Source organism: Cydia amplana, chromosome 24 (genome assembly GCF_948474715.1).
Source record: "Cydia amplana chromosome 24, ilCydAmpl1.1, whole genome shotgun sequence".
In the NCBI taxonomy this organism is placed as follows: Eukaryota; Metazoa; Arthropoda; class Insecta; order Lepidoptera; family Tortricidae; genus Cydia; species Cydia amplana.
The window spans coordinates 1165232-1193101 of NC_086092.1; the positions used below are offsets into that span (position 1 = coordinate 1165232).

The 27870-nt window shown below is 38.5% G+C and overlaps 1 protein-coding gene across 1 annotated transcript; it reads left to right on the forward strand.

Annotated features, from left to right (window-relative positions):
- Positions 1 to 26999, forward strand: LOC134659117 (segmentation protein even-skipped-like). The gene is made up of 4 exons (XM_063514727.1): positions 1 to 753; positions 21755 to 21818; positions 22161 to 22293; positions 26697 to 26999. Exons 1-4 carry the CDS (start codon positions 417 to 419, stop codon positions 26997 to 26999), a joined length of 837 nt encoding a protein of 278 aa, XP_063370797.1. The 5' UTR covers positions 1 to 416.
- Positions 27000 to 27870: the final 871 nt, after the last annotated feature.

Here is a 27870-nt window from a genome sequence, read left to right on the forward strand (position 1 = left end):
CTGCAAACCCATTACCCGTTCTCGTCCAAATTACTAGCAATAAAGTACTTACTCCATAATAAAATACTTAGTCCGTGCTCACAGCCTGGCCGCAGGCTTCAGTATTGAACGAGTCATTATTGGATGGAATGAGTTTAAACTTCCACGCTACTAAACGTACCAAAATACTCCCTAAATATATGCAAAAAAGCTCAAAATCCTTCCTCTGACATTCATCTACAGTAAGCTTAAGCTATCGCTATTTAAAACTACGCTTTAACACCTCAAACTTAAAGCTCAAAATGCCTTAGTTGTAAGTTATAACAGTCAACTCCCTACGGAATAGGCGTGGCCTCAGACACGACTAAACGGTCGCTCCAAGCTTCGTCAGTCGAGACCCGACGCTCTATCGCGAAGTGAGTGCTGTGTTGTGTAAAATGGAGTCCGAAATCAGCAAAATGCCTACCAAAATACCGCCGAAAAACTTCTCCATCGAGTCCATTGTGGGTTTAAACGAGCGGAGATCCCCGGAGATCGATATCGAGAATTCTATATCCCAGGATTACGCGAATTCGGAGGACGAAGAAGCTAAGGTCCGGGACGCGAAGATGGGGTACTATTTCCAGCAGAATCGGGTGCCGAACTTCCCGTTTTTCATGTCGTATGACAAGAGGGTTATGGGGTTTGAGGGTCAGGGGGAAGAGATGAAGCGAGCGAGTCCGGGAAGTGCGAGGAGCGAAGTTGATAGCGACGGAGTCGACGAGAGGCCACATGGTGAGTGAAGTACCTACTTACATTTTATAGCATAAGGGTCGGTTGCACCAAACTGTTTGTCATCGTTAGAGTTCGCTAAATTATTGTATGGAAAGTTTCATAGTAAACCGCCGCGGCGCGCCGGGTGACATTGATCAGTCTGTCAAGTGCGGATGGTGCAACTGGTAAGTATTATCAAAAAACCGGCCAAGTGCGAGTCGGACTCGCGTACGAAGCGTTCCGTACCATTATGCAAAAAACGGCAAAAAATCACGTTTGTTGTATGGGAGCCCTACTTAAATACATTTTCAACGTGTATGGAGTATATGTAATATGTACCGTAGAGTTTCGTATCTTTGCCTGGGCTCCCTATTTTCGCCTACTTTGACAAAAGTTGCCATTAACAAAATGTTTCTAATGTAAGCCTTACATAAAACTACTAAATACAAAGTATTTTTTACGGGTGTCAACATTCTTCGAACAATCTGCGGCTAACTTCACACAGTTTACGTTCAGTGAGGTTTTTTCGCGACGCCGACCACACGTTTTTTTAAGCCAGTGTTTGAACTTCGGTTTTTAACAGTGATACAGACCAGGTAATGTTAAACTCTTTACATGATTATATACTATAACTATTTCTTTTTCATATGAAACTATTATTTAATGGCTAGCTTACGTTTAGAAGTCACAATTGGATAAAACATTGGTGAAGGTACTTTGCGTCCATCTTGTTGCCAAATTTCGCCTACCCCTAGGGTTGTCAAATTTGTTTTACCACATTAATAGGGTATTTGACTGTAAGTATTTCAAATAAATTATTTTACACCATGCATGAAATAAAGCATCATAAGGTTAATAGAGAAACGTAGACAGCAGTTATTTTTTAGACACAATTTATATTTTAAAACCGGTATAAAACTATAAACAATAGGTAACTTGATTGTGACGTCACATGCTAATGTTACATAATAAACCCCATAGTAGCAAAATCGTTTTGACAGTTCGAAAAAAGAAACTGATTTGACTAGTAGTCAAATACCCTATTGGTGGTGGATGGCATTACTTGTTTCCAAATTTAAATATTTTTGTACAGTCAGCAACAGAAGTTGCTCAGCGAGCCAAAATGATATTGACGTGACTTTAATGTTTAACGTCCACCTCCTCCACCACCACCACTACCACACCTCGCCCGCTTAGCAACTTCTGCTGCTGAGTGTATTTGGTTTTTCGGATATGGCTTTAACGATTTGGAGGAAAGTCAATAAGTAGATTATGCTATGCCTAAAAAATATGTGTAGATTTATTTCATCCCAGGAAGTGGTATGAACAATTGAACATCGTAAATAAGTAGGTATATCTAAATAAGATTTTTCTTGCCAAATTATTAACAACCTTAGCTTTCGTGAACAACTATAGCATATAAACATAGGACTAGGTTTTACTATAGGTAAAACTATGGTCCAGTTTTTAATGTTGATTATTTACGAGCCTTTTTTTATTACTCTTTTCATTTATTCTGGAGCAGAGATATAATTATTTAATTTATCTTCAATTCAATTAAGATAAGAATAATAAGTGAAAAAAGATACGTTTTTTGTTTAAATATTAAATATTTTTGTTAAAAATTATAATTTTTTTACTTATAAACCATTACTCCCCTTTATTTGGCATGTTGGTTAATTTTTGGCAGCCCTAGCTTCGTTATAGAAAATGTATGAAACCAACTTCAGACTGTTACCAAACTTCGCCTACTACACCGTTTTTTTAAAATATGGCTAGTCTGGTGTAATTAAGGTTCATAGTATAGTAGCACATTCCAAATAGATACGACTTAACATGTGTTAGTCACAGAAAAGTGTATTATTAGCGGTAAAGCATGCCGTAGGCGAAGATTGGGAAAAATACCTAAACATCGCCTATTGCCTTTGAGGCCATTTTTTACCAACTTAACCAATGAAATTCAAAGTTTCAATTGTGAATACTGATAGTTAGGAACACTAAAAAACGTTTTTTCGCCTTAACGGATTAAAATGCTTTCAAATTTGAGAGATTTTTTAGGAAAAGTGTCAAAACCCAGGTGAAGATAGGAAACTCTACGGTACATATCACATATAGGTACTTACGTACAGTACATATATGTAGGTATATGTGTAAATAGGGTTGCAGTGGATTGCACGCGAAAAAATACATGTTAATTACTTCAGAATACCTAAAGTGTTGCGTAACATTCTTCTAATAAGGGCGCCAAGTGGTAGGGGGCGCCAAAATGGCAAATACTGTGAAAACAAACATCTTGAAAAACCGGCCAAGTGCGAGTCGGACTCGCGCACGGAGGGTTTCGCACCATCAACAAAAAATAGAGCAAAACAAGCAAAACAACGGTCACCCATCCAAATACTGACCCCGCCCGACGTTGCTTAACTTCGGTCAAAAATCACGTTTGTTGTATGGGAGCCCAACTTAAATCTTTATTTTATTCTGTTTTTATAGCGGCAACAGAAATACATCATCTGTGAAAATTTCAACTGACTAGCTATCACGGTTCGTGAGATACAGCCTGGTGACAGATGGACGGACGGACGGACGGACGGACAGCGGAGTCTTCCCGTCCGTCCGTCCGTCCGTCCCGGGAGGGTCCCGTTTTTACCTTTTGAGTACGGAACCCTAAAAACGGACGGGTAACTATGGAACCTAATACTGAGCATGGAGCGCCAAAACTTAATCTCGCTTTATACCCTGATCGAGTACTCGGGCTGGCGCTGACCTCTATTACCTACATACTAAATGTTTCAGGTTTTAAAAACTTTTAGGAAACTAATATAATGTTCATATAATCGTGTATTTATTTAATAACCATAGGTATGTTTATATAATGATATGATATACCTATAGGTATTTGTATCGAGATAATGAAACGCTTCCCTGAAACCGACGGCAAAAAAAATAAACTGTGTTTTTGCCGTCGGCAGCGTTACAAATTTATACCTAAATAAATAATTCTGATATAAATCTCTTCATTCAAACGAAAAAGTGGATAACATAACGATTAATTTAACTATTTTTACATTGATAGTATCAATCCGTGTTTAAAAGTTCGTCCAAACTTTACTTTTATCAACATACACAACTCACAGATGAGATAAGATAAGATTTCTTTATTGTCAAAGCTGGTACATATGTCTTATAAATATCACAAAAGTCCATCAGGTAGATGAGATAGTACCTATACAATCAAATATGAAAACGGTTGACTTTGTATAGACTTTTCCGTACATATTATCCGTTTTTATTGATACATATTAAGTGTAGGTTACCTAAAACGAATTTCAAACATGCTTTATCTACTTTTTAGGGTTCCGTACCCAATGGGTAAAAACTGGACCCTATTACTAAAACTCCGCTGTCCGTCCCTCCGTCTGCGTGTCTGTCAACCGGGCTGTATCTCATGAACCGTGATAGTTAGACAGTTGAAATTTTCACAGATGATGTATTTCGGTTGCCGCTATAACAACAAATACTAAAAATAAAATAAAATAAATATTTAAGGGGGGCTCCCATAAACAAACACGATTTTTTGCTCTTTTTCGTTGATGGTGCGGAACCCTCCGTGCGCGAGTCCGAATCGCACTTGGCCGGTTTTTATTAATATTAAGTGTATGTTACCTAAAACGAATTTCAAACATGGCTTTACCTACTTTTTTCTTTCCTGGATCTTTTTCTGTCATTAAAAAGTACCTCTATTTAAGCTTTTTATGAAGTCGGCAAATGTCGGCGTGTTCAAATATTCCCGACATTATTACCGTATTGTTTAAGTTATCTTGTAGCGGTAAATTGTTAAGGCCAGCCGCCAAAGGTTGTATTGTACCGCTAAAGGTTTATTAGCCCTTAAACACATTTGGAACATTGTCATTTAGATTATTATAAAACAAAAAGATATAGCCGAGTGTAATTTTGGAATATCCGTTAAATAATAAATATCTGGGAGACCGAGCTTTGCTCGGAAAACATATAAAAACTCAAAAATGCGCGTTTTACCAGAGATAAGACCTAGCTAGATCGAATTTTCGCCCCCCCAAAACCCCCATAGAGCAAATTTCATCGTAATCGTTAGAGCCGTTTCCGAGATCCCCGAAATATATATAAAAATAAATATACAAGAATTGCTCGTTTAAAGGTATTAGAATAGATTCAGTACCTAATTGCAAATGTAATATTAAAATCCTAAGTTTGTTAGATTTACAAAATACAAATAATTTTAGGTAAGTTTTTCTATCATAATTCAGTTATGTCCCTACATTTGTAATTTGTAGAAATTAGTGAATAAATTAATTTAATCATTGTAATATGACTTTGTAATAATCATTGTAATATTTTTTACTAAAAAACAATGTAAGTAATACCTACATTGAGTAAAATAAAAGTTAGACTTCAAAATTTAATTAAAAATTAAGTGAATCCATAACAAACAAAACATTGAGTAAAATAAATGATAAAGTACAAAATTAAATAAAAAAATAAAATTTACCCATAACAAACAAAATACAACAATTCTTCTTCCTAATTTACTCCTTGCAGGTAGTATGTAAATTCTTTTTAATGTTACATTTCACAAAGTCAAATAAAACTATCATCCTAACCTAACGAAGTCAAATAGATAAAGAAAGGATTACAATTAGCTTAAACTAAAATAACAGTTTATCCCAACAAAGCCCCATAAGCGATCCCCCTAATCCTATTTATTCTCAAATTGAGCATCACACTGTTTACAAAACACATAAAAACATTACCCTCCCTTCGCCAGTCGGCTAAAAAGGGGCCCGGAGCCCCGCGGGACGCTCTTATTCAATCAAGTGATGAAAAGGGGCTCAAATCTCAATTATTTCTGTGTATCAGGTGTTTTGACAGCGAACGATTAACTATGTAATTTGATTTTTAAAGGGGTTTGATAGTTTTCTAATGATTTGTTGGTAGAGTTAGGCTAAGATAAGTCTGCAACGATTTTGATAGCACACGCAGTGCAAGTGTTATTTATACGTCATAATTTCATAGAAGTTTGACGTTTAAAATAACGCTTGCACTGCGTGTGCTATCAAAATCGTTGCAGACTTATCTTACTCTACCTATTTATCGTGTTTTTGAAGTTAGATTTGATATACTTATTTAATACATAGGTCCCTAATTTTAGTTATTAATGAAAAAAAATTGGCCGTTTTTTTTAAATTGTACATATATACCTAAATATAAAATGCGGCTAGCCGCAGACACAAAACTGAGGCTGATGCTTAACTGTAAAATAAAACTCATCTATTTTACGCGTAATGAGGATTGTCTTAAAGGCAGTAAAATAACTGTAGTATCTAATCGTAGGTAACCTCGAAAATAAACCAAGTTGTAAACTTTAGCAGTAAACCAATAAACAAATCGAGCAATAAATAAAATCCAAAGAGTTACCAAGTCACGCTTTAATAGAAAAATTGAACACAGTAGCACATATTGTTCCTCATTGCTTCTGTTCGCCATTGTCCGCCATCTTGCCAGCGTGACGTCTGTCAACTTTGCCGCCAAAATGAAAACCATAGACAATACTTTTTCTTTTGTTGGTTGTTGGGCCACAACTTTTGTTTTGCTCAATTATGGAGTATTTATTTTGACCGCGTCAACCTTTCAAATTTCTCTTTTATGGTGTCCTTCGGTTATTTGTCTGTTGTTTGGTTGCTATTTGGTTTTATTGCTTCCACATTTTTGGTCAATGCCGTGTTTTCTGCGAAAAAGCTTGTTTCAAACGGGAAGTTTTAGTTGCCAAATCAAATTCTTATTAAAGTAGAAGTTTTGCGCGAATATAAATCTGAAACTAGGTAATGCTTTTGTGCGAACAAAAATCTGATAAGTAATAAATTAGCAATAGGATAAAATTATTCAAAGTTATCTGACTAAACTGAATTGTTAATTAGTTATTGTCAAAATTTAAATATAAATACAAACTAAATATGTAAAAAATAACTAAATGCGAATTTATTTGTTTTTGATTTGCTTGTATGGTAAAGAAAGAGATATATTATTATTTATTTTAGAATCTCTCGGCTGATTATCATTAAATTCATTCATGTAAGAAAATTATTTACTAAAAAAATATCAGATTCATTTATTAATTTTATTAGCTATAGAATAGATATAGCTGGTCAACCAAATCTTGTCAGTAAAAAAAGGCGCGAAATTTAAATTTTCTATGGGACGATATCCCTTCGCGCCTACATTTTTCAAATTTGCCGTCTTTTTCTACTGTCAAGATCTGGTTGACCAAGTATAGTTGATATCAATAATGTTTATAGACAATCATGTATTACAAGATGTTCTTTTTATTTTAGTCAGTACAGACATGAACCTACTAGGTACTTACTTTAATTAACATTTTAATTCAATCCAACTAGAGATTGTTACATTTACACCATAAAATTAATACTGTTTGGCACTTTTACTATAAATGTAGTGTAAGGTAAATTAAAGCTTTAGCAATTAAAAAAAAACAAATGCCACCATAAAAGCCCCGTTATCTTAATCCCAGTGTTACCCCACCTCGCGATGGAAAGAGACGGCGAACGCCCCGCCCTGATTGGTGGGGATAACTGGACACGTGATTGGTTAGACGCGTTATAGATTTTTAGTACACCCACTTGCTACAGTCGCCTTAACTGTTGTCATAGACAATCTTCCTTTTAAGCGCGCTCGATTGACAGTTTGTTATCGGCCAGTATTTTTAACTTTTTTTTTAACGTTTGAATATGGAAGCGTTTAGGAGTTATACGGTGGATCATAAGATGTTGACAGTTGATATAATGACGAAGCATTATGTCACGCCTCCGTCGTCACCGAAAAGCAAAGGTATGTATTTAATTATTAATTAATGTTTATCAAAATAAGTTTATGATTTTGCGTATGAATTCATTTAGCAATCTTTTTCCGTTAAATTAAACATGATGCGCTCTCCATCTTACTCAAAACTGTCCAATCCCAATTTGAGGCAAAAATAGGATTTCACACATACACGTTTGTTATGCGTGCCTGTGGCCATATTATCACGTGTTAAAATCGCCATACTGTGATCATATGATCAACTGTCATTCTGTCCACACCCGCCATCTGGCATTAGATATCTAGACTTTCTCAAGCTAATGAAGGATTCATTATTCTTAGTACTTAATCAATACAGCTGTCGTCAAGGCGATTTGATAGCTCTATTTATTACAACCCAGGCTCAATTCTTGATCGCTAAGTAACTTAAGAGGAAAGGGGTCGGCCGTTTCTCAATGCAAACGTAGTCCCCATTTTCCTCTCTGACCTCCTCCACTCCTTCGTCTACCTCTTGAGACCCAGAAGCATTAGTTACTCAATAAAAGTTCAAAATAGATTTGGAATATGCACAAAAATTTGTACGCAGGGTCTTAGGAGGTTAAAGATAGGTACCTATCTACCTACGTACCTACCTACCGAGGTTAAATAATAGTAAACAATTTGGTTGATGTAGCCAAATGGATCTATGTTTTTATAATTATACGGTAATTCAGGTACTATGGTTGTGTTTAATACAAGTGTAAAGTTTTTAGGCGTATTATGGTTGTAATAATTAGGTAATAGGCTATGAATTTGATCTAGATTTGTTATAGATAATGTCCATCACAAATCCCGATTCAATTCATAACCTATTATTACAATTAGAATACGTCTTCACGTGTTTTTAATTTTAGGCGGGTTTTTAATGTTTTTATTATGTTAAAAAGATTTTTAGTCGAATTCGCTGTTTTCCATTATTTTAAGATATAAACATCTTACAAAATTTGTATACCTAGATACCTACCTACTACCTACCGAAACAATAATGTATGTATGTATGTATGTCAATTTATTGCACATAAACAAGTTTACAAAAAAGAAAAACAACAGAGTAAAAGATGTAGGTAATTGTAGGTATGTACATAAGGCGAACTTATCCGTAATAGAGATCTCCTAATAGAGACAATAATATTATCGTCACCATTATATAAATATCTATTTTACAAAAACCGTCTCTTATCGATGACTAACGGTCAAATTTCATTTTTTTTTATCTTAACTTTGAAAGGCACCGTTTGTTAGGCAATTAGGCCCAGTTTAAAACCTAAACAAATCGCCATAAACACCTTAAGATAACACCCAGGTAGATCAACCAACAACAATGCGGCTACTAAACCTTTCAGCACACTAATTTCAACCTTAATCCAAACAAATAAGAATAATATTGGTGTTTTCGAGCTGCAAAGTTAATGTTGTAAAAATTGTTGAAGTAATTATGAGCTTTTTACAACAGCTTTGAAAACGCCGACTCTTTTGTTGTTGTTTATAACATACAAGATCTTCGGTACCGTATTCTTCTCGATAATTTCGAGTTTAGTATTTTTATTGACGTTTTATTGCGCACCGTTAGCTTAGGTTATCACAATATGGTCACATTTTATGGCCTTTAGAGGTGCCGAAAAATTCGCTTAAAGACACTGATTACATCCGCCGGACGATATCGGCCTACCCTAGTAGCACGGTCGCATTTCTATCATTTATCACCATGCCTGTCACGTTCTAACAAGTAGGTAAGTGCGAAAGTGACGGGCATAGTGATAGTGGATAAAAATGGATCCGTGCTGAGCCCGCTGTCAGTTAAACGCAAAAGTTGACAGTTCCGAACAACTGACAGGCTGGTATCGTCCGGCGGACTGATAATCAGGGCTCCTTAATGTTGGTATTCAATTAACGATTTTACTTAATAAAATTAGTGATAATCGTGAAAACTACAATGTCCCATAACTGACTAGGCATTATTCTATCACCGCCGGTAGGTAATTTATGTACTTATTTTCATTCAGAATGCCATTTTTGGTACGATGCACTAAAATACTTTAAAAGTTTTAAAACTTTAAATAGGTACTATAATTTAAAGGCACCTATACCTACCGCTGTGCCTTCAGAAATATAGGTATTACTTACCATAATTAGGGCTACATACTTCAAATAATGTAGTTATCAACTTATCATAATAATAATCCTTCTAATTTAATTTTCTGGCAAATCTGGCACTACTAATGTACTAATACTAGCCACAGCAGATTTCGGACCACACAATTAAGGAAATAGTTTATTTAGCCGCATCATTTACCGATATTTAGGGTGAAAAGCATGAGCATACGTCACGTTGGCAGTTTAGTAAACCTAAATGGTTCAATTAACATCAAATAAAGCCATATTACTGGCCACAGCTGCCAAATTAAATCAAACGAATCAATGCATTGTCTATGGTAGAAAAAGTTAACAGCGCGGGTGGATTCCCGCCACAAATTGACAAGTGGCCATTTTTAATTGTGCACACGTTTACCAACTTAACAATGCTGTTAGCAAAAGCGCTACTGTACACCACAAGCTCTATATTCGTATGCGGGGGAGTTAGTTTTACATTTTGCCACCGGTAAATATAAATTTGTACAGGAGCGAGGGTCGAGAATGTAATATGTCTTGTCAATTGGGGCTTAAACTGATTTTGTTTTTATTGCGCGTGCGTCCCTACTGAGATATTTATCTTCATTATATCGTTGCCGACTAGTAGATACGAATTTTATTATGAAAATTGTGTAGGGGAGACACGGGTAATTGGGTCCGTAGGATAATTGTTCAAATGGATGCTGCAAATTGTTTCTGGTCCGCTGGGAGCGTAATCCTTGCACTATTTTCAGCATATTGTTTTAATCTTTTTATACTTATTTATTATTAATGAAGAGGAAAGTTAATCGAATTATGCTGATTACATTTTAGACAGCCAAGTTTTATAGTTAGAGATTTTAAATTAAATTTAACTTTTATTCTATTACGGATGGGAAAACTTAAATTACTTAATATATTTTAGCTATTAGCAGAAAAAAGTCGTTTCTTATCTACGAAAAAAATATGAAATGCCTTTATTTCTGACGTCCACAGTTTGTTAATCTAAAGCACAATTCGGTGCAAAGCGAAGCTTCGTCCTATTTTTTTTGTCTTTAAACACGATATCGCAGTCCTATTTCAGCGTCAATCTCATCCAATTAACATTAGTGCTGGGCATAATGGATTCACCGTAACGATCTGGCCAGTTACATCCATAGACAACCGGTCTATTAAGCGGGAACACACGACACAATCGCCGGCGCGTGGCGAGGGTGCCAATAATGCCAATAGCAAATTTAGCTAACCAACTTATCGGGTTGTAAATCAAGCGGAATTAAATCTTAGCCCATTGAATTAAGGACTTGATAGATGTTGTTTTATATTGGTCGAATTTGCCGCTTAAATTGAACGTCACTATTATTAATGAAGCGTTCGATTGGGCGTCTTTGGCATTTATAGCGTTTTATAGCCAATTAGCTACCTCCGTTAGCTTTAGCTTTTAACATTTTAGTGCTTTATGGCAAATTCTTTGGTAATGAAAGGTATAAAGTAAATTTATTAGCTAAGGTTACACTTTCCGAAACATGTGCGCGCGAGTGACCTAAAAATATGCGTTAAACCGTAAAGTTTAAATTAATTTATTTTAAATTCCTGACTGTTACTAGATACCGTTTTTTCAGTCATTAGATAATTTCTTGGGTAGATGTTTGAATAAGACAAAAATTGTAACGCGCCTAGATATATTTGGACAGATTTTTATAACATTACTAGCGGCCCGCCCCGGCTTCGCACGGGTTAACAAATTATACATAAACCTTCCTCTTGAATCACTCTATCTATTAAAAAAAACGCAATCAAATCCGTTGCTTAGTTTTAAAAATCTAAGCATACATAGGGACAGACGACGTAGACGGCGGGAAACGACTTTGTTTTATACTATGTACGAGGGGCGTTCAATAAAAAGTGAGAATGAGTATGTTATATACAACTTTTACTAAATATTATTTTATTTTTCGACATAGTCACCTTTTAGCATAATACACTTAGTATATCTTTTTTCTAAATTTAAAATTCCATTTCTAAAAAAGGTTTCATCTTGAGTACTTAAAAAATCCTGTACTGGAGCGACTACCGCGTCGTCGTCTTCAAATTTCTTGCCTCTCAGGTATTCCTTCAATCTCGGAAATAGGTAGAAATCACTAGGGGCGAGGTCTGGTGAATACGGAGGATGCTTAAGGATATCGAACCCAGCATCACGTATTGCAGCCATTGCAACGGCGGACTTGTGTGCCGGTGCATTGTCCTGATGGAACAACACAATTTTCGAGAGTTTACCTCGCCGTTTTTCACGGATCTCATTGCGCAATGTTGCTATTTGTTTGGCATATAAAGTGCCCGTAATAGTGGCTCCATGCTCGAGATACTCAATCATTACGACCCCTTTACCATCCCAAAAAACAGAGCCCATGACCTTACCGGCAGATGGGCCCACCTTGAATTTCTTCGGAGTTGGAGATGATGGCCTTTTCCATGTCATAGACTGCGGTTTCGTTTCAGGGTCGTAATGATGGAGCCATGTTTCGTCCATTGTTATAAATCGCGCCAAAAAAAGTTCCCTGTCTTGCTGTATCAGGTCCAAACCTTCTTGACAAATCTCGACTCTAGTTTGTTTTTGCGTGTCAGTAAGCATTCTGGGTACCCAACGCGCTGATACCTTTTTCATACCCAAGCGTTCATGTAAAATATTATGCACGCTCCCCGTTGAAATCTTTACATTTTCAGCAATAAAACGAACCGTGACACGACGATCCGCCAAAACTAAGTTTTCGACTTTTTTCACAATTTCTTCAGTTACTTCTGTAGTAGGGCGTCCGGAGCGGGGGTCATCCATGGTCGATGTTCTTGCACGTCTAAATTCGGCGCACCAACGTGCGACTGTCGAATACGGAGGAGCATTAGACCTTAAAGTGTCCCGTAAATCTAAATCGACTTGGTCCGTAGAAAAATTTTTCAAACACAAGTATTTGATAACGGCGCGCAGTTCAATTTTCTCCATTTTCGCTAACGTACTCAATAGCATCGCAAAGAACTCGCCGTATTTTTTTTAAAACAAAAAACAGTTAGTTTTTTTTTTCATGGCGATCAGCTAGGTAGATTAGCTTTACCGGCCAGTATTTACTTTCCTAATATTTAAAGAGTTTACATCTCATTCTCATTATATATTGAACGCCCCTCGTAGATAACCAGTTATAAAACGTAGAGTAGGTACTTTTCATCCCGATAAATGATCTCGCTCTAAGGGGTTGATATGGTAGTTAAGAATTATTACGACTACGCGGACGTAATGGCGGGCAGAGCCTAGTATTCAATAATTAGTGCTTACATTGTAATGATTCGGGTTCTTGGATTCGATGATAGAAAAACAATTGGTGACAATTAACTTTATACTATATTAATCCTATACAACTAAAACCTTAAATAATAAATGAATTAAATAAAATAAACACACCGTTCGATATTGCTAAGACCGCCAAGGGATTTTCGTTATTGACTAAAAACTACACGAAGTTTTAAATAATAAAAAGAAACAATATAAACGAAGATAAAAGTAAAACACTACATGTAAACAAAAACTAATAATTAAAAAGAAGCAAAAAGACTTCGCCTTCGCTGGAAGCGAACCCGGGCCACTCGCTCCGCAGCCGTGTGCTCGAGCCTCAAGTCCAAACTAACTCGTGACAACTGTAGCGAAATTAAGGATCGTATTCTACTGCAATGTCATTCCGGGAGTTTTTGTTCAATTTCCATAAATGACCCCGTTAGGAAGGGCGTTCCCGTATGCTGTGAACAAAGTGTCGCACAGTGAGTGAGAATAACACTTCTATATTTAAAATACTTCTATGATCACAGAGTGACATCAATAAAGCTTACCCCGTGACTATTTCTGGCACTCACACGCACAAATATCACAACAAACTCCAATCGATACTATTATGGCGTATCATGTCCGTAAAACTACGTAATTTTTATTAATCGCCGTCTTATCGACGGCGTATAATCTCCTTCGTCTTTTCTTTCTTTTTTCTCTCCGGTCGTCCGCGTTTTTACGCGACACCCTCAATTTCAAGATTTAAGTTTTCGGTGTCACTACTTTACCAGTTGTCAACCCGCTGACCACTAGTCTACTGCTAGTTGCGGAAAGATGGCGTTACTATGTAGTATGCGACTTATGCCGCTATTACTTGCCGTGATGCGTATGCGCATATTGCGCATGCATCACATATCCCCTCACCTCTGAAGAATCCGACTGGATTCACCCAATGCGTTTTAGATCGCTAGCGTGCCAGGTTCCCAAATCTTTCCCTTTAAGACCTTGAAGTCTATAGACATCGGTAGAAACCTTATTCGCAATGACAGCTTTTTCAAATTTAGGTGCTAACTTGCCCATAAAACTTTTGTCCGCACATGACAAATGTTTGGTACGTTTCAACACGAGATCGCCTTCTTTATAGTCACACGTCCGTCGCCGGAGGTTGTAACGCTTGGCGTTGGCTTCATAAGATTTCCTCATGTTCTCGCGAACATCTTCATAAATTCTGTTACGTAGGTCAAGATTTTTCTGAAACCGGTCTTGGTTAATAGCTATGTGATCATTAGGCTCAAAGTTATACGCTTTCGACCCTTGTACTGCCGTCTCTCGACCAAAAAAAAGATAGGCCGGAGTTCTCTCTGTCACTTCGTGTACTGAAGTGTTCACTGCGTGAGCAATGTGGGATATATACCTATCCCATTCTCTGTGATTATATTCAACATAGGAGGCGATCGCCACTCCAACCACTTTATTTACCCGCTCCGTTGGATTTGCTTGTGGATGGTAATACGGTGTATACCAAAGTTTTGCTCCATAGCCGGCCACAAGGTCTTTGAATTCGTTCGACACGAACTGCTTCCCATTGTCACAAATAATCACATTAGGCACTCCGTACACTAAGAATATCTTTTCTTCTAAAATCTGCGAGATCGCTGATGCCTTTCCATTTCTTAAAGGGAATAAAAAACAAAATTTGCTGAACCAACACGTAATGACCAACAGCATGGTATTGCCGCACTTTGACCTTGGAAAGGGCCCCATCAGGTCCATAGATACCATCTGGAATGGCTTGGTTACTTCTCGCTGTCTGCCCATTAAACCAGACGGTTTCAACTGGGAATACTTGTACTTTGCACACACCTCACATTTCCGTACATGGTCCTTAACATCTTTGATCAACGTCGGCCAGAAGTAGTGTTGCCTGACTCGATTTACCGATTTCTTAACACCCAAATGTCCCGCAGTAGGATCATCATGACATTCTCTCATAACCTGTTGTTTAAATTTCTCTGGTATGACAAGCTTCCAATCGTAATTCTCGTCTGGGAATTGTTTTAGCTTGAGGCATCTCCATAGCTGTCCTTGGTTGATCTCCCACTCTGGTCCGTTAGTACCTGCTGTAACTTTGGCCTCTTCCGTCTTATACCAGTCGTCCTTATCTTCTGGCGTAATTTCCAGAAGGTCAACATCCTCAGTAATAGCTCTCGACAAGGCATCAGGTACAGTGTTGAACTTTCCTTTGCGGTGGACAATTTCATAATCAAATTGTTGTAACCGCATGGCCCATCTAGCTAGACGGCCATGGGGATCCTTATTGTGATGCAACCACTGGAGAGCGCTATGGTCCGAGATGACCCTGAAATGGGTTCCTTCAATATAAGGACGAAACTGTTCAACCGCATGCAGGACACTTAGCAATTCTCGCTCAGAAGCCGAATACCTACATTCCCTTTCCGTCAACTTTCGACTAGTGTAAGCGATGGGTGTTTCCATACCCTCAATCTCTTGAATTAAAACTCCACCGGTGCCCCTATTGGAAGCATCACACTGAACCGAAAAGGGTTTTGTGAAATCCGGTACTCGTAGCACTGGCGCAGAGGTGAGAGCCGTTTTCAGACTAAGGAATGCCTGTTGCGCTTCTCCGTTCCACAGAATCTGCTTGCCCTTTTTCCCACCTTTCGTCAAGTCATGTAGTGGGGCCGCCACAATGGCAAAGTTTGGAACGAATCGCCGATACCAGCTGGCCAGGCCAATGAAGCGCTTCAACTCTGAATAAGTAGTGGGCCGAGGATAATCCAGAATGGCTCTAACCTTGTCTGGATCTGTTCGAAGCCCCTCCTTGTCGACGATGTACCCTAAGTACTTCAGAGACGGTCTCGCGAAGGCACACTTGTCAAGATTTATGGTCAGACCTGCCTCTTTCAGTTTGTCCTTTACAAAGGCCAGCGACGATAAATGTTCTTCAAAATTACTGTTACAAACCACTATATCGTCCAAATAGGTAAATATTTTACCTTCATACTCGGGTGGAAACAGCCGATCCATCAGGCGCTGTTGAGTTTGAGAAGCGTTGCAGAGACCAAAAGGCATGACCTTAAATTGATAAAGACCCTTACCCGCAAGGCCAAAAGCAGTTTTTTCTTTACTAGAGTCTTCTAAGGGTATCTGCCAAAACGCAGAACGTAAATCGATAGTCGTCAAAAACTGCGCGTTCTTTAAGCTGTCTAAAATAGTTGTCACCCTCGGCAACGGGTAAGAGTCTTTTACTGTCACTTTATTTAATTGCCGGCTGTCAAGACACAACCGATTTTTGCCCGATGCCTTTTTTACTAAGAGAACTGGAGAACGCCAAGAGCTGAACGAGGGTTCAATTACATCATTATCGAGCATGTCTTGAATCTCCTTCTGCAGTTCCCTCATGATAGGCGGAGCGAAAGGATACTGTCGCTGGCTGGTAGGTAAGCTATCTCCTGTGTCAATCCTATGACTAATAAGCGATGTCCTCCCTAATCCCTTACCTATGTCCCTACCCATCTCTTCCAGTAGACCACCTAAACGCTGTTTTTGACTGTCATCTAACTCCTCTCGCGAAACCACCGAGCTTACTGCTGCTATCTCCGATATTTCCGTTGCCAACTTCCGTTCCGCCACTGTTAACCCAAAAGCGTCCCAAAAACTAATACCTAACACGATTTCATGTTTTGAAGGATCCATGACAAAAAAAGGGACCACTCTGAATTCTCCTCGAAACTGTATCGGCATATGGACTACAGTATCAGTCGTAAGAGTGGATGCATCAGCTATGGATATATCCTGCGCGGGCACCTTTTGTGCCGTCAAGCCTAAGCTCGTGATTTTCGCACAAAAATTTCGAGAAATTACCGAAATTGAAGCTCCGCAGTCCAAGAGAGCCAGGAATTGCTGGTTCAAAATTCTTATATCTGCGTAGTACCGTCTATCCCTATCACTGCGCTGTATGTTGCAAACTTCCCCAGTCCTAAAATATCTAGAGACAGTATTTAGCCATTGCTGCCAGTCATCCGGTATAGAATGACTTATTTTTGCGGGGTCGAATCGGCAGGCTTCGACTCCGACTGACCGTTTCCCTCATTCGCCTTACTGCAAGAACACTTCTGTACAGTATTTCCAAAACGGCCGCATTTATAACAGAAGAGCCGCTGCCTTGGTAATTTGCAATCCCTAAATCTGTGACCCGGACTCCTGCAATTCCAGCACTTCGACTGCACAGAACTACCGACAAGCTTATTATCTATGGCTGCTACGTCTTTGTGCTCCTGCTGCATGGCACTCAAGGTACCCTTGTACGCTAAATCACGTTCCAAAGACAAGTTATCCGTGGTTGGCTCCTTGAACCCTTCACAACGAATCTTGGTCCGTTCAATCACCCTTAGTACCGATGTCAATCCTGCTACCGAATCAAAAGTGTCACGGCAAATTTCCTTCTGGTAGTAAGGCTGCAGGTTCTTCCTTAGAATCACCAACTTTTGCGATTCCGTAAGCGGCATGGGTAAACGGTTAAACATATTCTGCATGATCGATAAGTATATGACAACCCTCTCCTGGTTACTCTGAGTTCGCCGCCTAATTTCCTCCAAGAGCTCATCCTGATAATTTGGTGCCTGGAAAGTATCAACCAGGAGGTCCACCAGCTCCGACCAATTAGAAACCACGCCTCTGTTGGCTCTAAACCATATGAGAGCTTCATCTTCAAACAGATCTACGGCATAACGGAATAAATCATCATCGTCTGCATTACGGGCCTCCTTGAGCTCCGCAACCCTCTCCAGAAATGCATTGATGCTTACGGTGCCTTTACCGCTAAACTTGACCCCCCAATCTTTAATTGGAACTAACTTCCTCCTCTGAAATTCAGGATCCAATGTTGACGACCTCTGTAATCCCTGGGAAACAGAAGGAACCTTCGGAACTGCTCCCCGGTTTTCCGATTGTATTTCCTTTTGAGTATTGCCCCTCCCCAAGTTGGCTTGACTTGCTGCCGGTGCGGAAAAAGGTTCAGTGCCCGTCGTAACCACTGCGTCACCCACACGGTTTTGATGGCTTCCAATTACTTTTGAGCCCGCTTTGCTAGAAGTTGCTTCTAAACCTAAACTTCCTAATATCTTCACCGCTTCCTCCCCCAATGTCCTGTGAAGCATGGCCTTGTCCTGCTCAGAGATGACTGCCTCGTCCTCAGCTGTCTCTTCCTCTTTCACCCCCTCTAATGACACCATAGCTTCATCAATGTCCTCGAGCAATTCCAAGTGCCTTTCCGTGTCAGCTTCAGCTGAAGGTACAATTAACTTTGCGCGGTTAGCCAGATGTGTCAACCGAGACTGTAACCGCCTGATCAGTGCAACATCCGGGCTGTCTGACAACTCCGAAATGAGAGCTACCACAGATGACAATTTGTTCCTGCAAAAGAGAATTTCCTTACCCGGATTTTCAACACAACCAGCGGGAACTTTTATAGAGGTAGAGGATTCCCCGGATGCCTCCCGTTTCAACATTGCCCGCAGAAATTTACGCATAGTCGCTACAGTTTCACAATCCGAGACACCCCGGCATGCCAGCTCAAACTCCAGCTCATCTTTATGCAGGGCGTTAACGTCCATTATCTCTGAATTCTAATCTCTAACTTAATACTAGCAACACAAAACTTGTTAAAAAAAAAACTTAAATAAACATACTTTTGTTGCCAACTGTCACCACGGACTGATCTAAATCACCGAATACCCGTTAGGCGCCAATGTAATGATTCGGGTTCTTGGATTCGATGATAGAAAAACAATTGGTGACAATTAACTTTATACTATATTAATCCTATACAACTAAAACCTTAAATAATAAATGAATTAAATAAAATAAACACACCGTTCGATATTGCTAAGACCGCCAAGGGATTTTCGTTATTGACTAAAAACTACACGAAGTTTTAAATAATAAAAAGAAACAATATAAACGAAGATAAAAGTAAAACACTACATGTAAACAAAAACTAATAATTAAAAAGAAGCAAAAAGACTTCGCCTTCGCTGGAAGCGAACCCGGGCCACTCGCTCCGCAGCCGTGTGCTCGAGCCTCAAGTCCAAACTAACTCGTGACAACTGTAGCGAAATTAAGGATCGTATTCTACTGCAATGTCATTCCGGGAGTTTTTGTTCAATTTCCATAAATGACCCCGTTAGGAAGGGCGTTCCCGTATGCTGTGAACAAAGTGTCGCACAGTGAGTGAGAATAACACTTCTATATTTAAAATACTTCTATGATCACAGAGTGACATCAATAAAGCTTACCCCGTGACTATTTCTGGCACTCACACGCACAAATATCACAACAAACTCCAATCGATACTATTATGGCGTATCATGTCCGTAAAACTACGTAATTTTTATTAATCGCCGTCTTATCGACGGCGTATAATCTCCTTCGTCTTTTCTTTCTTTTTTCTCTCCGGTCGTCCGCGTTTTTACGCGACACCCTCAATTTCAAGATTTAAGTTTTCGGTGTCACTACTTTACCAGTTGTCAACCCGCTGACCACTAGTCTACTGCTAGTTGCGGAAAGATGGCGTTACTATGTAGTATGCGACTTATGCCGCTATTACTTGCCGTGATGCGTATGCGCATATTGCGCATGCATCACAACATAACCAAAAAAGACAACTAGCCTTTAAAAGCCTTGTTTAATCAAACATTGCGCCATCAAATTATTGGCAACGCGCAGGCGCTAACCGGACCATAGACAAGTGGTCGTTAGACGAATGATGGCCGCGTGTGAAAAGGTTGTTTCGTCACTCGTGCTCTATGAACTGTTGGTTTCGTGTTAAGGTGTGTTTACATGATGGGTCAAGAGCTAGAATGAGATGTATGCCAAAATGACAATCATAGTTAGGCTTCTACAGACGTTCCAACAAATCATATGCGATTTTAGATAAGTACTAGCTAAGAAGGAGCAACGAATTAAATCGATCGACCACATGCCGGTCTCATTGGGTACATTCGATTATCGGTGACGTTTGAAGAGGCCATATTGTATCGGAAAATCAACAAGTATTGTGATGTATTGTGATTACTACGGTACATTGCTCATGCAGCCGAAATTTAACTTAAAATTTCCTCAATCACCAATAACGTTCAACTCGGCGGCTTACACGTCCGTACTCACGGCTTTTTCCACAGAACTCGTTGTTTCTTCCAATTAGCACGGACAGAGACGGAGAAAACGTTTCGACATTATTCTCGTAAATGACACACGTCATTACTGCACTTTAAGAAAGACTGACTGCCGTATTCGAACTTGAAGATATTCACAAAGACGACACGTACTAGATCCATTCTAGATACGTTATAGTTTAGATTTCAACTAGGTACTTAGTTCTCTTTTGCAGCGCAATTCGGGCAACCAATGTCACTTTTACGATGGATCGTGTTAGACATCTATTAGATGTGAATTAGATCTCTAAGTAATATCTTGTGGAAATCGTTCAATAGTATCTCCAGAATCGCGGAAATGTCAAATTTGACAGGTTAGATCTTAAACATATCGTTATCGTATCTTGGCGATGTCTAAAAGATATCTAATAGATGTCTATTACAAAATCCGAATCAGGCCCTAAGTGCTTGGGAGGTGGGTGTGGGTTAGGACATTTAGTATTTGGTGAGGTTGTTGCTTCATATACGAGTCAAGCTACAAAAATCAACTGAAAACTTTTCCGTTATGCTACTTCCAAAAATAATTACGAATTAAGGCGATTATAAAACGTTTTAAAAACGGACGGAAGCCTCAAACGGAAGCTTTTTAAATCTTGTATCGTTTCCTCGTTTTTTTTTCAAAAACAGCTTAGACACACGCCATAATAGCGCAGCTGGTGACCATAGAGTCAGAAAAGGTTACGATTCGAAAAAAGTTTGTTTGACAACAACGTTTTGAATGGGAGGAAGCGGGGCTAGACGTTGCAAATTGGTTTAAGTACGCTGTCGCCACCCAGCATGGGAACGGCTCAAGTGCCCAGACGCTGGCTCGATTAAAAAAAAACATCATGTGTTTGAAATATTCAAAGTGGTGATAAATTCTCAATAACGATGTCTTAATATGGTTGCAGTTTTTTTACAAGTTTGTGGCGACGTCTATTCGAAAGAGTTTTAAATTTAGAAGCGCCTTAATTTCCCGTTTAGCATAGACAATGGAGTTGTGTTTTAACGGCCAGTGTCAATAGCGGCAGCCGTTTAAATTTAGAACCACTTCAACATAATCAGATCTGTAAAGGCGGCGTTTCGGTGGCACTTTTTCTTAAATTGAGCGGCAATGGCTGCCGGTTTCTTTGTGGCCAGCGTATAATGGCGGGAACACACATGGGAAAACATTTAATTAGACAACAGCTTATTTGTGTTTGCATTGTGTTAATGTATTCCTTTTGAAACGTTGGCTGCGTGCAATTAGCACCTTCGCCGCGGCTTCCGAACGTTTTTTTTGATAACTCAATTCCATAGACTAATTAGTTTTTTTAATCGCGGCTCGCTTTGTGTTTCTGGAGTCTGGTGTAATTAAGATTACGAGGCTGAAGAGTGTACTTGTACAACCCTTTATGAAATGCGGTAGCTTTTTCCAATAGATAATCGGTCCTCTGAAAACCAGAAGTTTAAGAGGTTATTTTTAAAACGCATCTTAATTTGTGACTTTCTTTGTCTACAGAATCACTCAGTCCGCAGTCGGAACAAATGACCAACTCAAATTCGGTGCCAGACCCAAATATAAGGTAAGAAATCAATTTTATCTGAGCGGTTTATTGTTTTGGAACAATGCCTTGATAATAGACTCTTCCTGATTTAAATAGAGTGTCTATCTAAACTAGGGTTTGCAATCCGGATCCGGAATGTATGAAATTATACGGATCCAGATCCGCGGATCTTCCCATACATTTTGGATCCGTTGTGCAACCCTAATCTAAACGAATTTTGCACTATTCTTTTAACTCTGTAACTGGAACACTCAGGAAAGCTCACGCCATCAGTGTCAAGCTTTGCGCGTTTATCCTCATTCCTCAGACCAGTCGCCCAACTAGTGAAGTGACCAGTTCTAACCCAGCATATGTCCACAGACGATACCGCACGGCCTTCACCCGGGAGCAGCTGGCACGGCTTGAGAAGGAGTTCTTCAAAGAGAACTACGTGTCCAGACCGCGACGTTGCGAGCTCGCGGCACAGCTCAACCTACCTGAGTCCACCATCAAGGTAGGTTATCAAAACCCTATTCATTCTTAGAGGTACACCTTGGAACCTAAAGGTCGAGCACTGTGCGGTTAAAGATAAAAGATAGTTTATTCAAGTAGGCATATTGCAATGCGCTTATGAACGTAAAATAAAGCTGCACCGGCTCCAACCCTACCTCTGCCTCGAGATTTAAATCCCCCCTCAATTGGAGGAGGTATCCCAATATGGGGTTCAGGGGAACTTATTGATATTCCAAATTGTATATTAAAGGAAGGATTTTTTTAAATTAATATTGTTTGTTTCTTAACGCTACAGAGCATTTAGGTATCACATGGCCTTCAACGAACATCGAAAATCTAAACTTTTGCATATTCGAGCGGTAGAGAGGTAGATAACGAAATTTCCCCGCTGATAAAAAGTAGACACGCTGGTTTTAAGAGCTGTCATCGAATTGATAATATATAATTTTACAAGTGTATTTTTAACACAATATCTTGGTCAACAGATTTTGGTAATTTTACAGAGATAATTTACAAAAGCTAAGTGTCAACCTGAAACAATTTCGTAACTTGAACCACCTACGCGTAGTTTTAACATTTCAAATATGTACCTACCTAGTTGCAAACTTCCACAGCCCACGCGATGGCCTACATGAAAACGGCCTTTTGTCAATTATTATGTCAGTGACAATTTCGTTACTTCGTCATTTCGACTACACAATTATGTAGTCACGTTTAAATGACAACCATAAAACGGTAAACATTTAACTTATTTATTACCTAATTCAGAAAAAAAAAATTGACGTTAGGAACTCCTAACCAACTGGCTAACCTGCTAAATGCAGTTACACCTAGTAACTAAGATATTAACGATGACACTTTGTCATTGCAAATGTCATGCAAAGTTAGCCTGGTCCGACTTTAGTCCTGACCAGTAATATTATGATCATTGTCAAGAGGGTTCTATTATTGTCATGTATAGAGTGACAGTTCAGTATTTAGTTCCAGTGAAATTCCGCATCATGGCGCGTGATCATATATTCCTGGTACATGATCGGTTCGCTTTGTCTGTGACGCGGAAGGTTGTATAAGGCGATGTATGATGCCTCAATTAGACACACAATAATTTCCATCACGAACGTTTTATGGCTCTTCGATAATTCGCGGAATCACGATATGAACGTGTGAACACTAGACGCTAAACGCGTTCCATTTTTGAAACAAAAGCGATAATTGATGTACAATGATTTGTGAAATCTATAGCTAGTCAACCAAATCTTGTCAGTAAAAAAAGGCGCGAAATTCAAATTTTCTATGGGACGATATCCCTTCGCGCCTACATTTTTAAAATTTGCCGCCTTTTTCCACTGTCAAGATCTGGTTGACCAAGTATACATAGTTTGGCGGTTGATAAAACTCTTTGTTTGAAACTGACACATAAGTTTTTTGAACAAATAGTTTTTTTAAATCTAAAATAGTGATCCAGAGACAAGAAGTAACTCTTTTTATTGCCGTATGAATTTTGGAACACATGTCATTATAAGTATATAACGGTTATATCCAAAACGTTCCAAATTCAAATATGACAAGTATTTTTTTTTACGATCAAGTCTAAATTCCTCGCGGCCAGTCATAATCTCAATTATCACTTCCAAGTAAAAAGAAAGCGGTCGAATAAAAACATGTGTTTTTATTGCTTCATTCGAATTTTACATTCCCGCTAATTTGTCGACGTATCAAAAAGCACCGGAATTATTCAGTAGCAACCTCTAATGAACATCATAGCTAAAAAAACCACCATAAACTAGCTATTAGTGTGTATATGAAGACTTCATCGGTTGTCTATGCGCGCATCTGTTTTATGGCGGCAATACAAATTAAGAACTATTAAATTAAACCGCGTGGCTACCACATGATGTGTCGTAAAAAACGAGATTTCTATTTGTTTATTGTGATTGACCTTTATAATGTCTATAAACACGACACGACGGGTTTAATTTCGTTCGCACTTCATTTTAATTTTATTATTACAATTAACAGCTTAGGAAAAGCGATGATCGTGTCTATGGTTTTGGAATTTCGCAAGAATTCCCGCCAATTAGCAAAGCGGCGGCCATTTTGTGGACAAAGGAGGTTTTAACTTTTAAGTTTGTCTTCGCTTTGTGTGCGTACTTTGTAATGACAGCTTTTAACAGTTTTAACTGAGCATAAGTGACTTTTATGTCTATACAAATTAGGTTTAAAAATATTCATTTGACGGTGTAAATGGTACGAAGAAGAGGCATTATTTCGCGTTGATGATTTTAGATGTGTTTGAGCGTTCCTCGCAGTGTAAATGTAAATATGTTCGTTATTGGCGTTTTAGTGTTTAAAAGCAAACATCTGTTGGATTTCTCTCAGTTTGCGGTTTAATTATGAAGTTAGCCTTTATTCTTCTTTGTTTTTCTTGATTTATTTTCATCTTTTTGTCGGAAATATATTCACGTTTAAGATATAGTATGGCACACACAATCAGTCCGTCAGTAAGAACCAGAAAAAATATACTCATCCTTTTCTTTTGGATGCTACCATGTGCTACTACTAACCGTAACACAAATACAGTTTGATTATCTTTGTTTGAAATGAGATACTGCCGTATTCGAACTTCAAGATATTCACAAGAGACGACACGTACTAGATCCATTCTAGATACGTTATAGTTTAGATTTCAACTAGTTCTCTTTTGCAGCGCAATTCGGGAAACCATGTCACTTTTACGATAGATCGTGTTAGATATCTATTAGATGTGAATTAGATCTCTAAGTAATATCTTGTGGAAATTGTTCAAAAGTATCTCCAGAATCGCGGAAATGTCAAAATTGACAGATTAGATCTTAAACATATCGTTATCGTATCTTGGTGACGTCTAAAAGATATCTAGTAGATGTATATTTCAAAATCCGAATCGGGCCCATAGTCTTGTGCCAAACAAGTAGATTGTCCGAACTCTGATTCTCTTTGTAGATTATATTCTATGAAACTTCTGATTTTCCACGTTTTCAATGGTAGCCCGTAGTAGAACATGTTCAGTTGACCTACGTATTCACTTTAGAGCATGATCACACATAACAAAATCGCACTGTATGTGTGTGTGTGTGTGTGTGTAAATGCTGTGCTAGTTATTTGAATTGCGTGAAGCTCCTAACTGATTCACACCTCATTGTTCTTCATTTAAATTCATTCATCGCGGCCATCTTTAGAAAACTAAGACAAAGAGTAATCAAAATGGGTACTTTCTCACTTACGTACTTTAGTCAGGCGTGGCTCACTCCGCGATTTCGTCGCTTTGCTACAGGTAGCTAAAAGTACATCCGTTCCGCCCCAATTTTGGGGAAAGCCATAAGCCGCGCGTGGCGCTGTCGCCACCTAGCGGCCATATCTGTGCTGATCGTAACAGACGCGTTTTGTTAGAGAGTGAGTCTTCTGTACTTAGTACTATTATTTATTCTGTGCTTTAGTTTAATTAACTCGTATAAGTAATTACGTAGAGTGCCTACGGCGTAGCACCGTAGACGTGCTACGACGCTAAATAATATCAACTAGTTATAACGAGGCTTTTTAAAATTATTATTACGGAGTAGTGTGATAAAAAATCTAGATTCGGACCAAGCTAACTATGCATGACATTAGCATAGTATGGTGATGTCATCATTAATGTTAAATTTCTATAAAAATATAACGTTTATAATGATAATGAGTATAATGAGCCACTGTGTTCTGTTAAAATCTTTAAAAAATAATTAACGACCAAGACATCGTGAGATATACCTACACAAATTACTAGCAATCGAAAGTGTCAATCGGTCGCATCGCTAAAGGCGAAGTTAAAAAAGTTATGGCTTTCTGACGGAACTTGAATCTAAAGATGTATGCGGTTAGGTAGTTTTAGTATATATGTATTATATCATATAGAATGTATTATATGTATTATATATTTCAAATATATATAGCTGTTTACATATTTGTTATATTTCATATCCCATACTTTGTATATACTTATAGTAGGATATAGGTTTGACCTATCTTGTAGGATATTAAATCTTTTATCTTTATGCCGATTAGTACAGCTTTTATGTCTACCGTTCTTCAATTCTCCCTCAATTGCTCAAGGGTTAACTGGAAGAGATCCCTGAAAGGGATAAGTTCGCCTTTGTACTAATGATGTGTGTTCTTTCATGTTTTATGTTTCTTTTTGTACAATAAAGTATTTTACTACTACTACTACTACTAGTTAGTTTTTTCTAAAAAGGCGGGATTTCGAAAATGGAGGCGCGAAGAGTTCATTTCCCATAGAAATTTTACTTTCGTGGCTTTTTCTACTGACATATCCAATATTTTTACCTTATCACTATTGACTCTTTACTAAACCACATCTCTTTTCCCCAGGTATGGTTCCAAAACCGAAGAATGAAGGACAAACGCCAAAGAATAGCAGTAGCGTGGCCGTATGCCGCCGTTTACAGCGACCCGGCATTCGCGGCTTCAATACTCCAAGCCGCCGCGTCCTCTGTCGGCCTGCCCTACCCCTACCCCTCCCCCATCATCCCCCCCTTCCACAACCCCCAACTCATCCCCGGCAACTACCCCTACTACCCCCGCTACCCCTACATCCCCCCCACGCCCCCCTCGCCTGTCAACCCCGAGATACGACCACAATACTCCAACTTCAATTTAAATGTAGACAAGTAGGGTTTTTAGGTTATTTATAGACGCGTTTAATTGTTATGTACTTTGTAAAATATTGATTTTCAGTTTTAATACAAACTGTTAGAAAAATAATTCAATTTAATTTATTTAAAGTTACATTGCCTTTCTTGTGTGGATATTCTGTCCCGTTTTCCAAAGTACAATATTTTGTTTAAAAAAATTGTTGTGTCACGTTCTAAAGGGTGATGCCCATTTACCAATTTCTAAAGTCAGATCACATAAAGGTTTTATTCGGATTGCGACTGTAACAACGTTGCTGTTGCAGTGTTGCAGCAGCGGCTAACAAGGAATGTCACTGTCAATTTATTTGTATGTAGCTGCATTGCTGTCACGATTGGAACGTTCAACTTTATCATTCGTTTTATCAAGATTGACAATGTTATCGGCCGTTTCGTGTTGATGCAGCCTTGTGCAGTAATGCTTTCACAACTAAGGGTGACAGTCCATTTCCAACCGCAGCTGCACTACTGTTCATTTTACTATTGAAAATGACAGTAACAGCGACGCGTTCAGTACCAGTAGTGCAGCTGCGGTCAGAAATGAAATGTTACCCTAAATTGTAACCTTAATTAAGACTATTAAGAGCCGTCGCATTTTCACAAATTATTTTAAACAATGAAGATTTTTATGACGGTCGACAGCAAAGACATTCAACTTTATGATTTAATAAGTACCTATTTAATTTACCTAATGTTATTCTACCATTCCATATTATAGTCTGACCACAATTTTGTAAATATCATTCGTTTGATGATTTTCCTTCGTATTTTTATAGGGTCATTGCGCTAGTTTTCGTCCACTTAACGTAATTTGAGTAAAAACCTACGTTACTGCACAAATTTGGACTTATTGC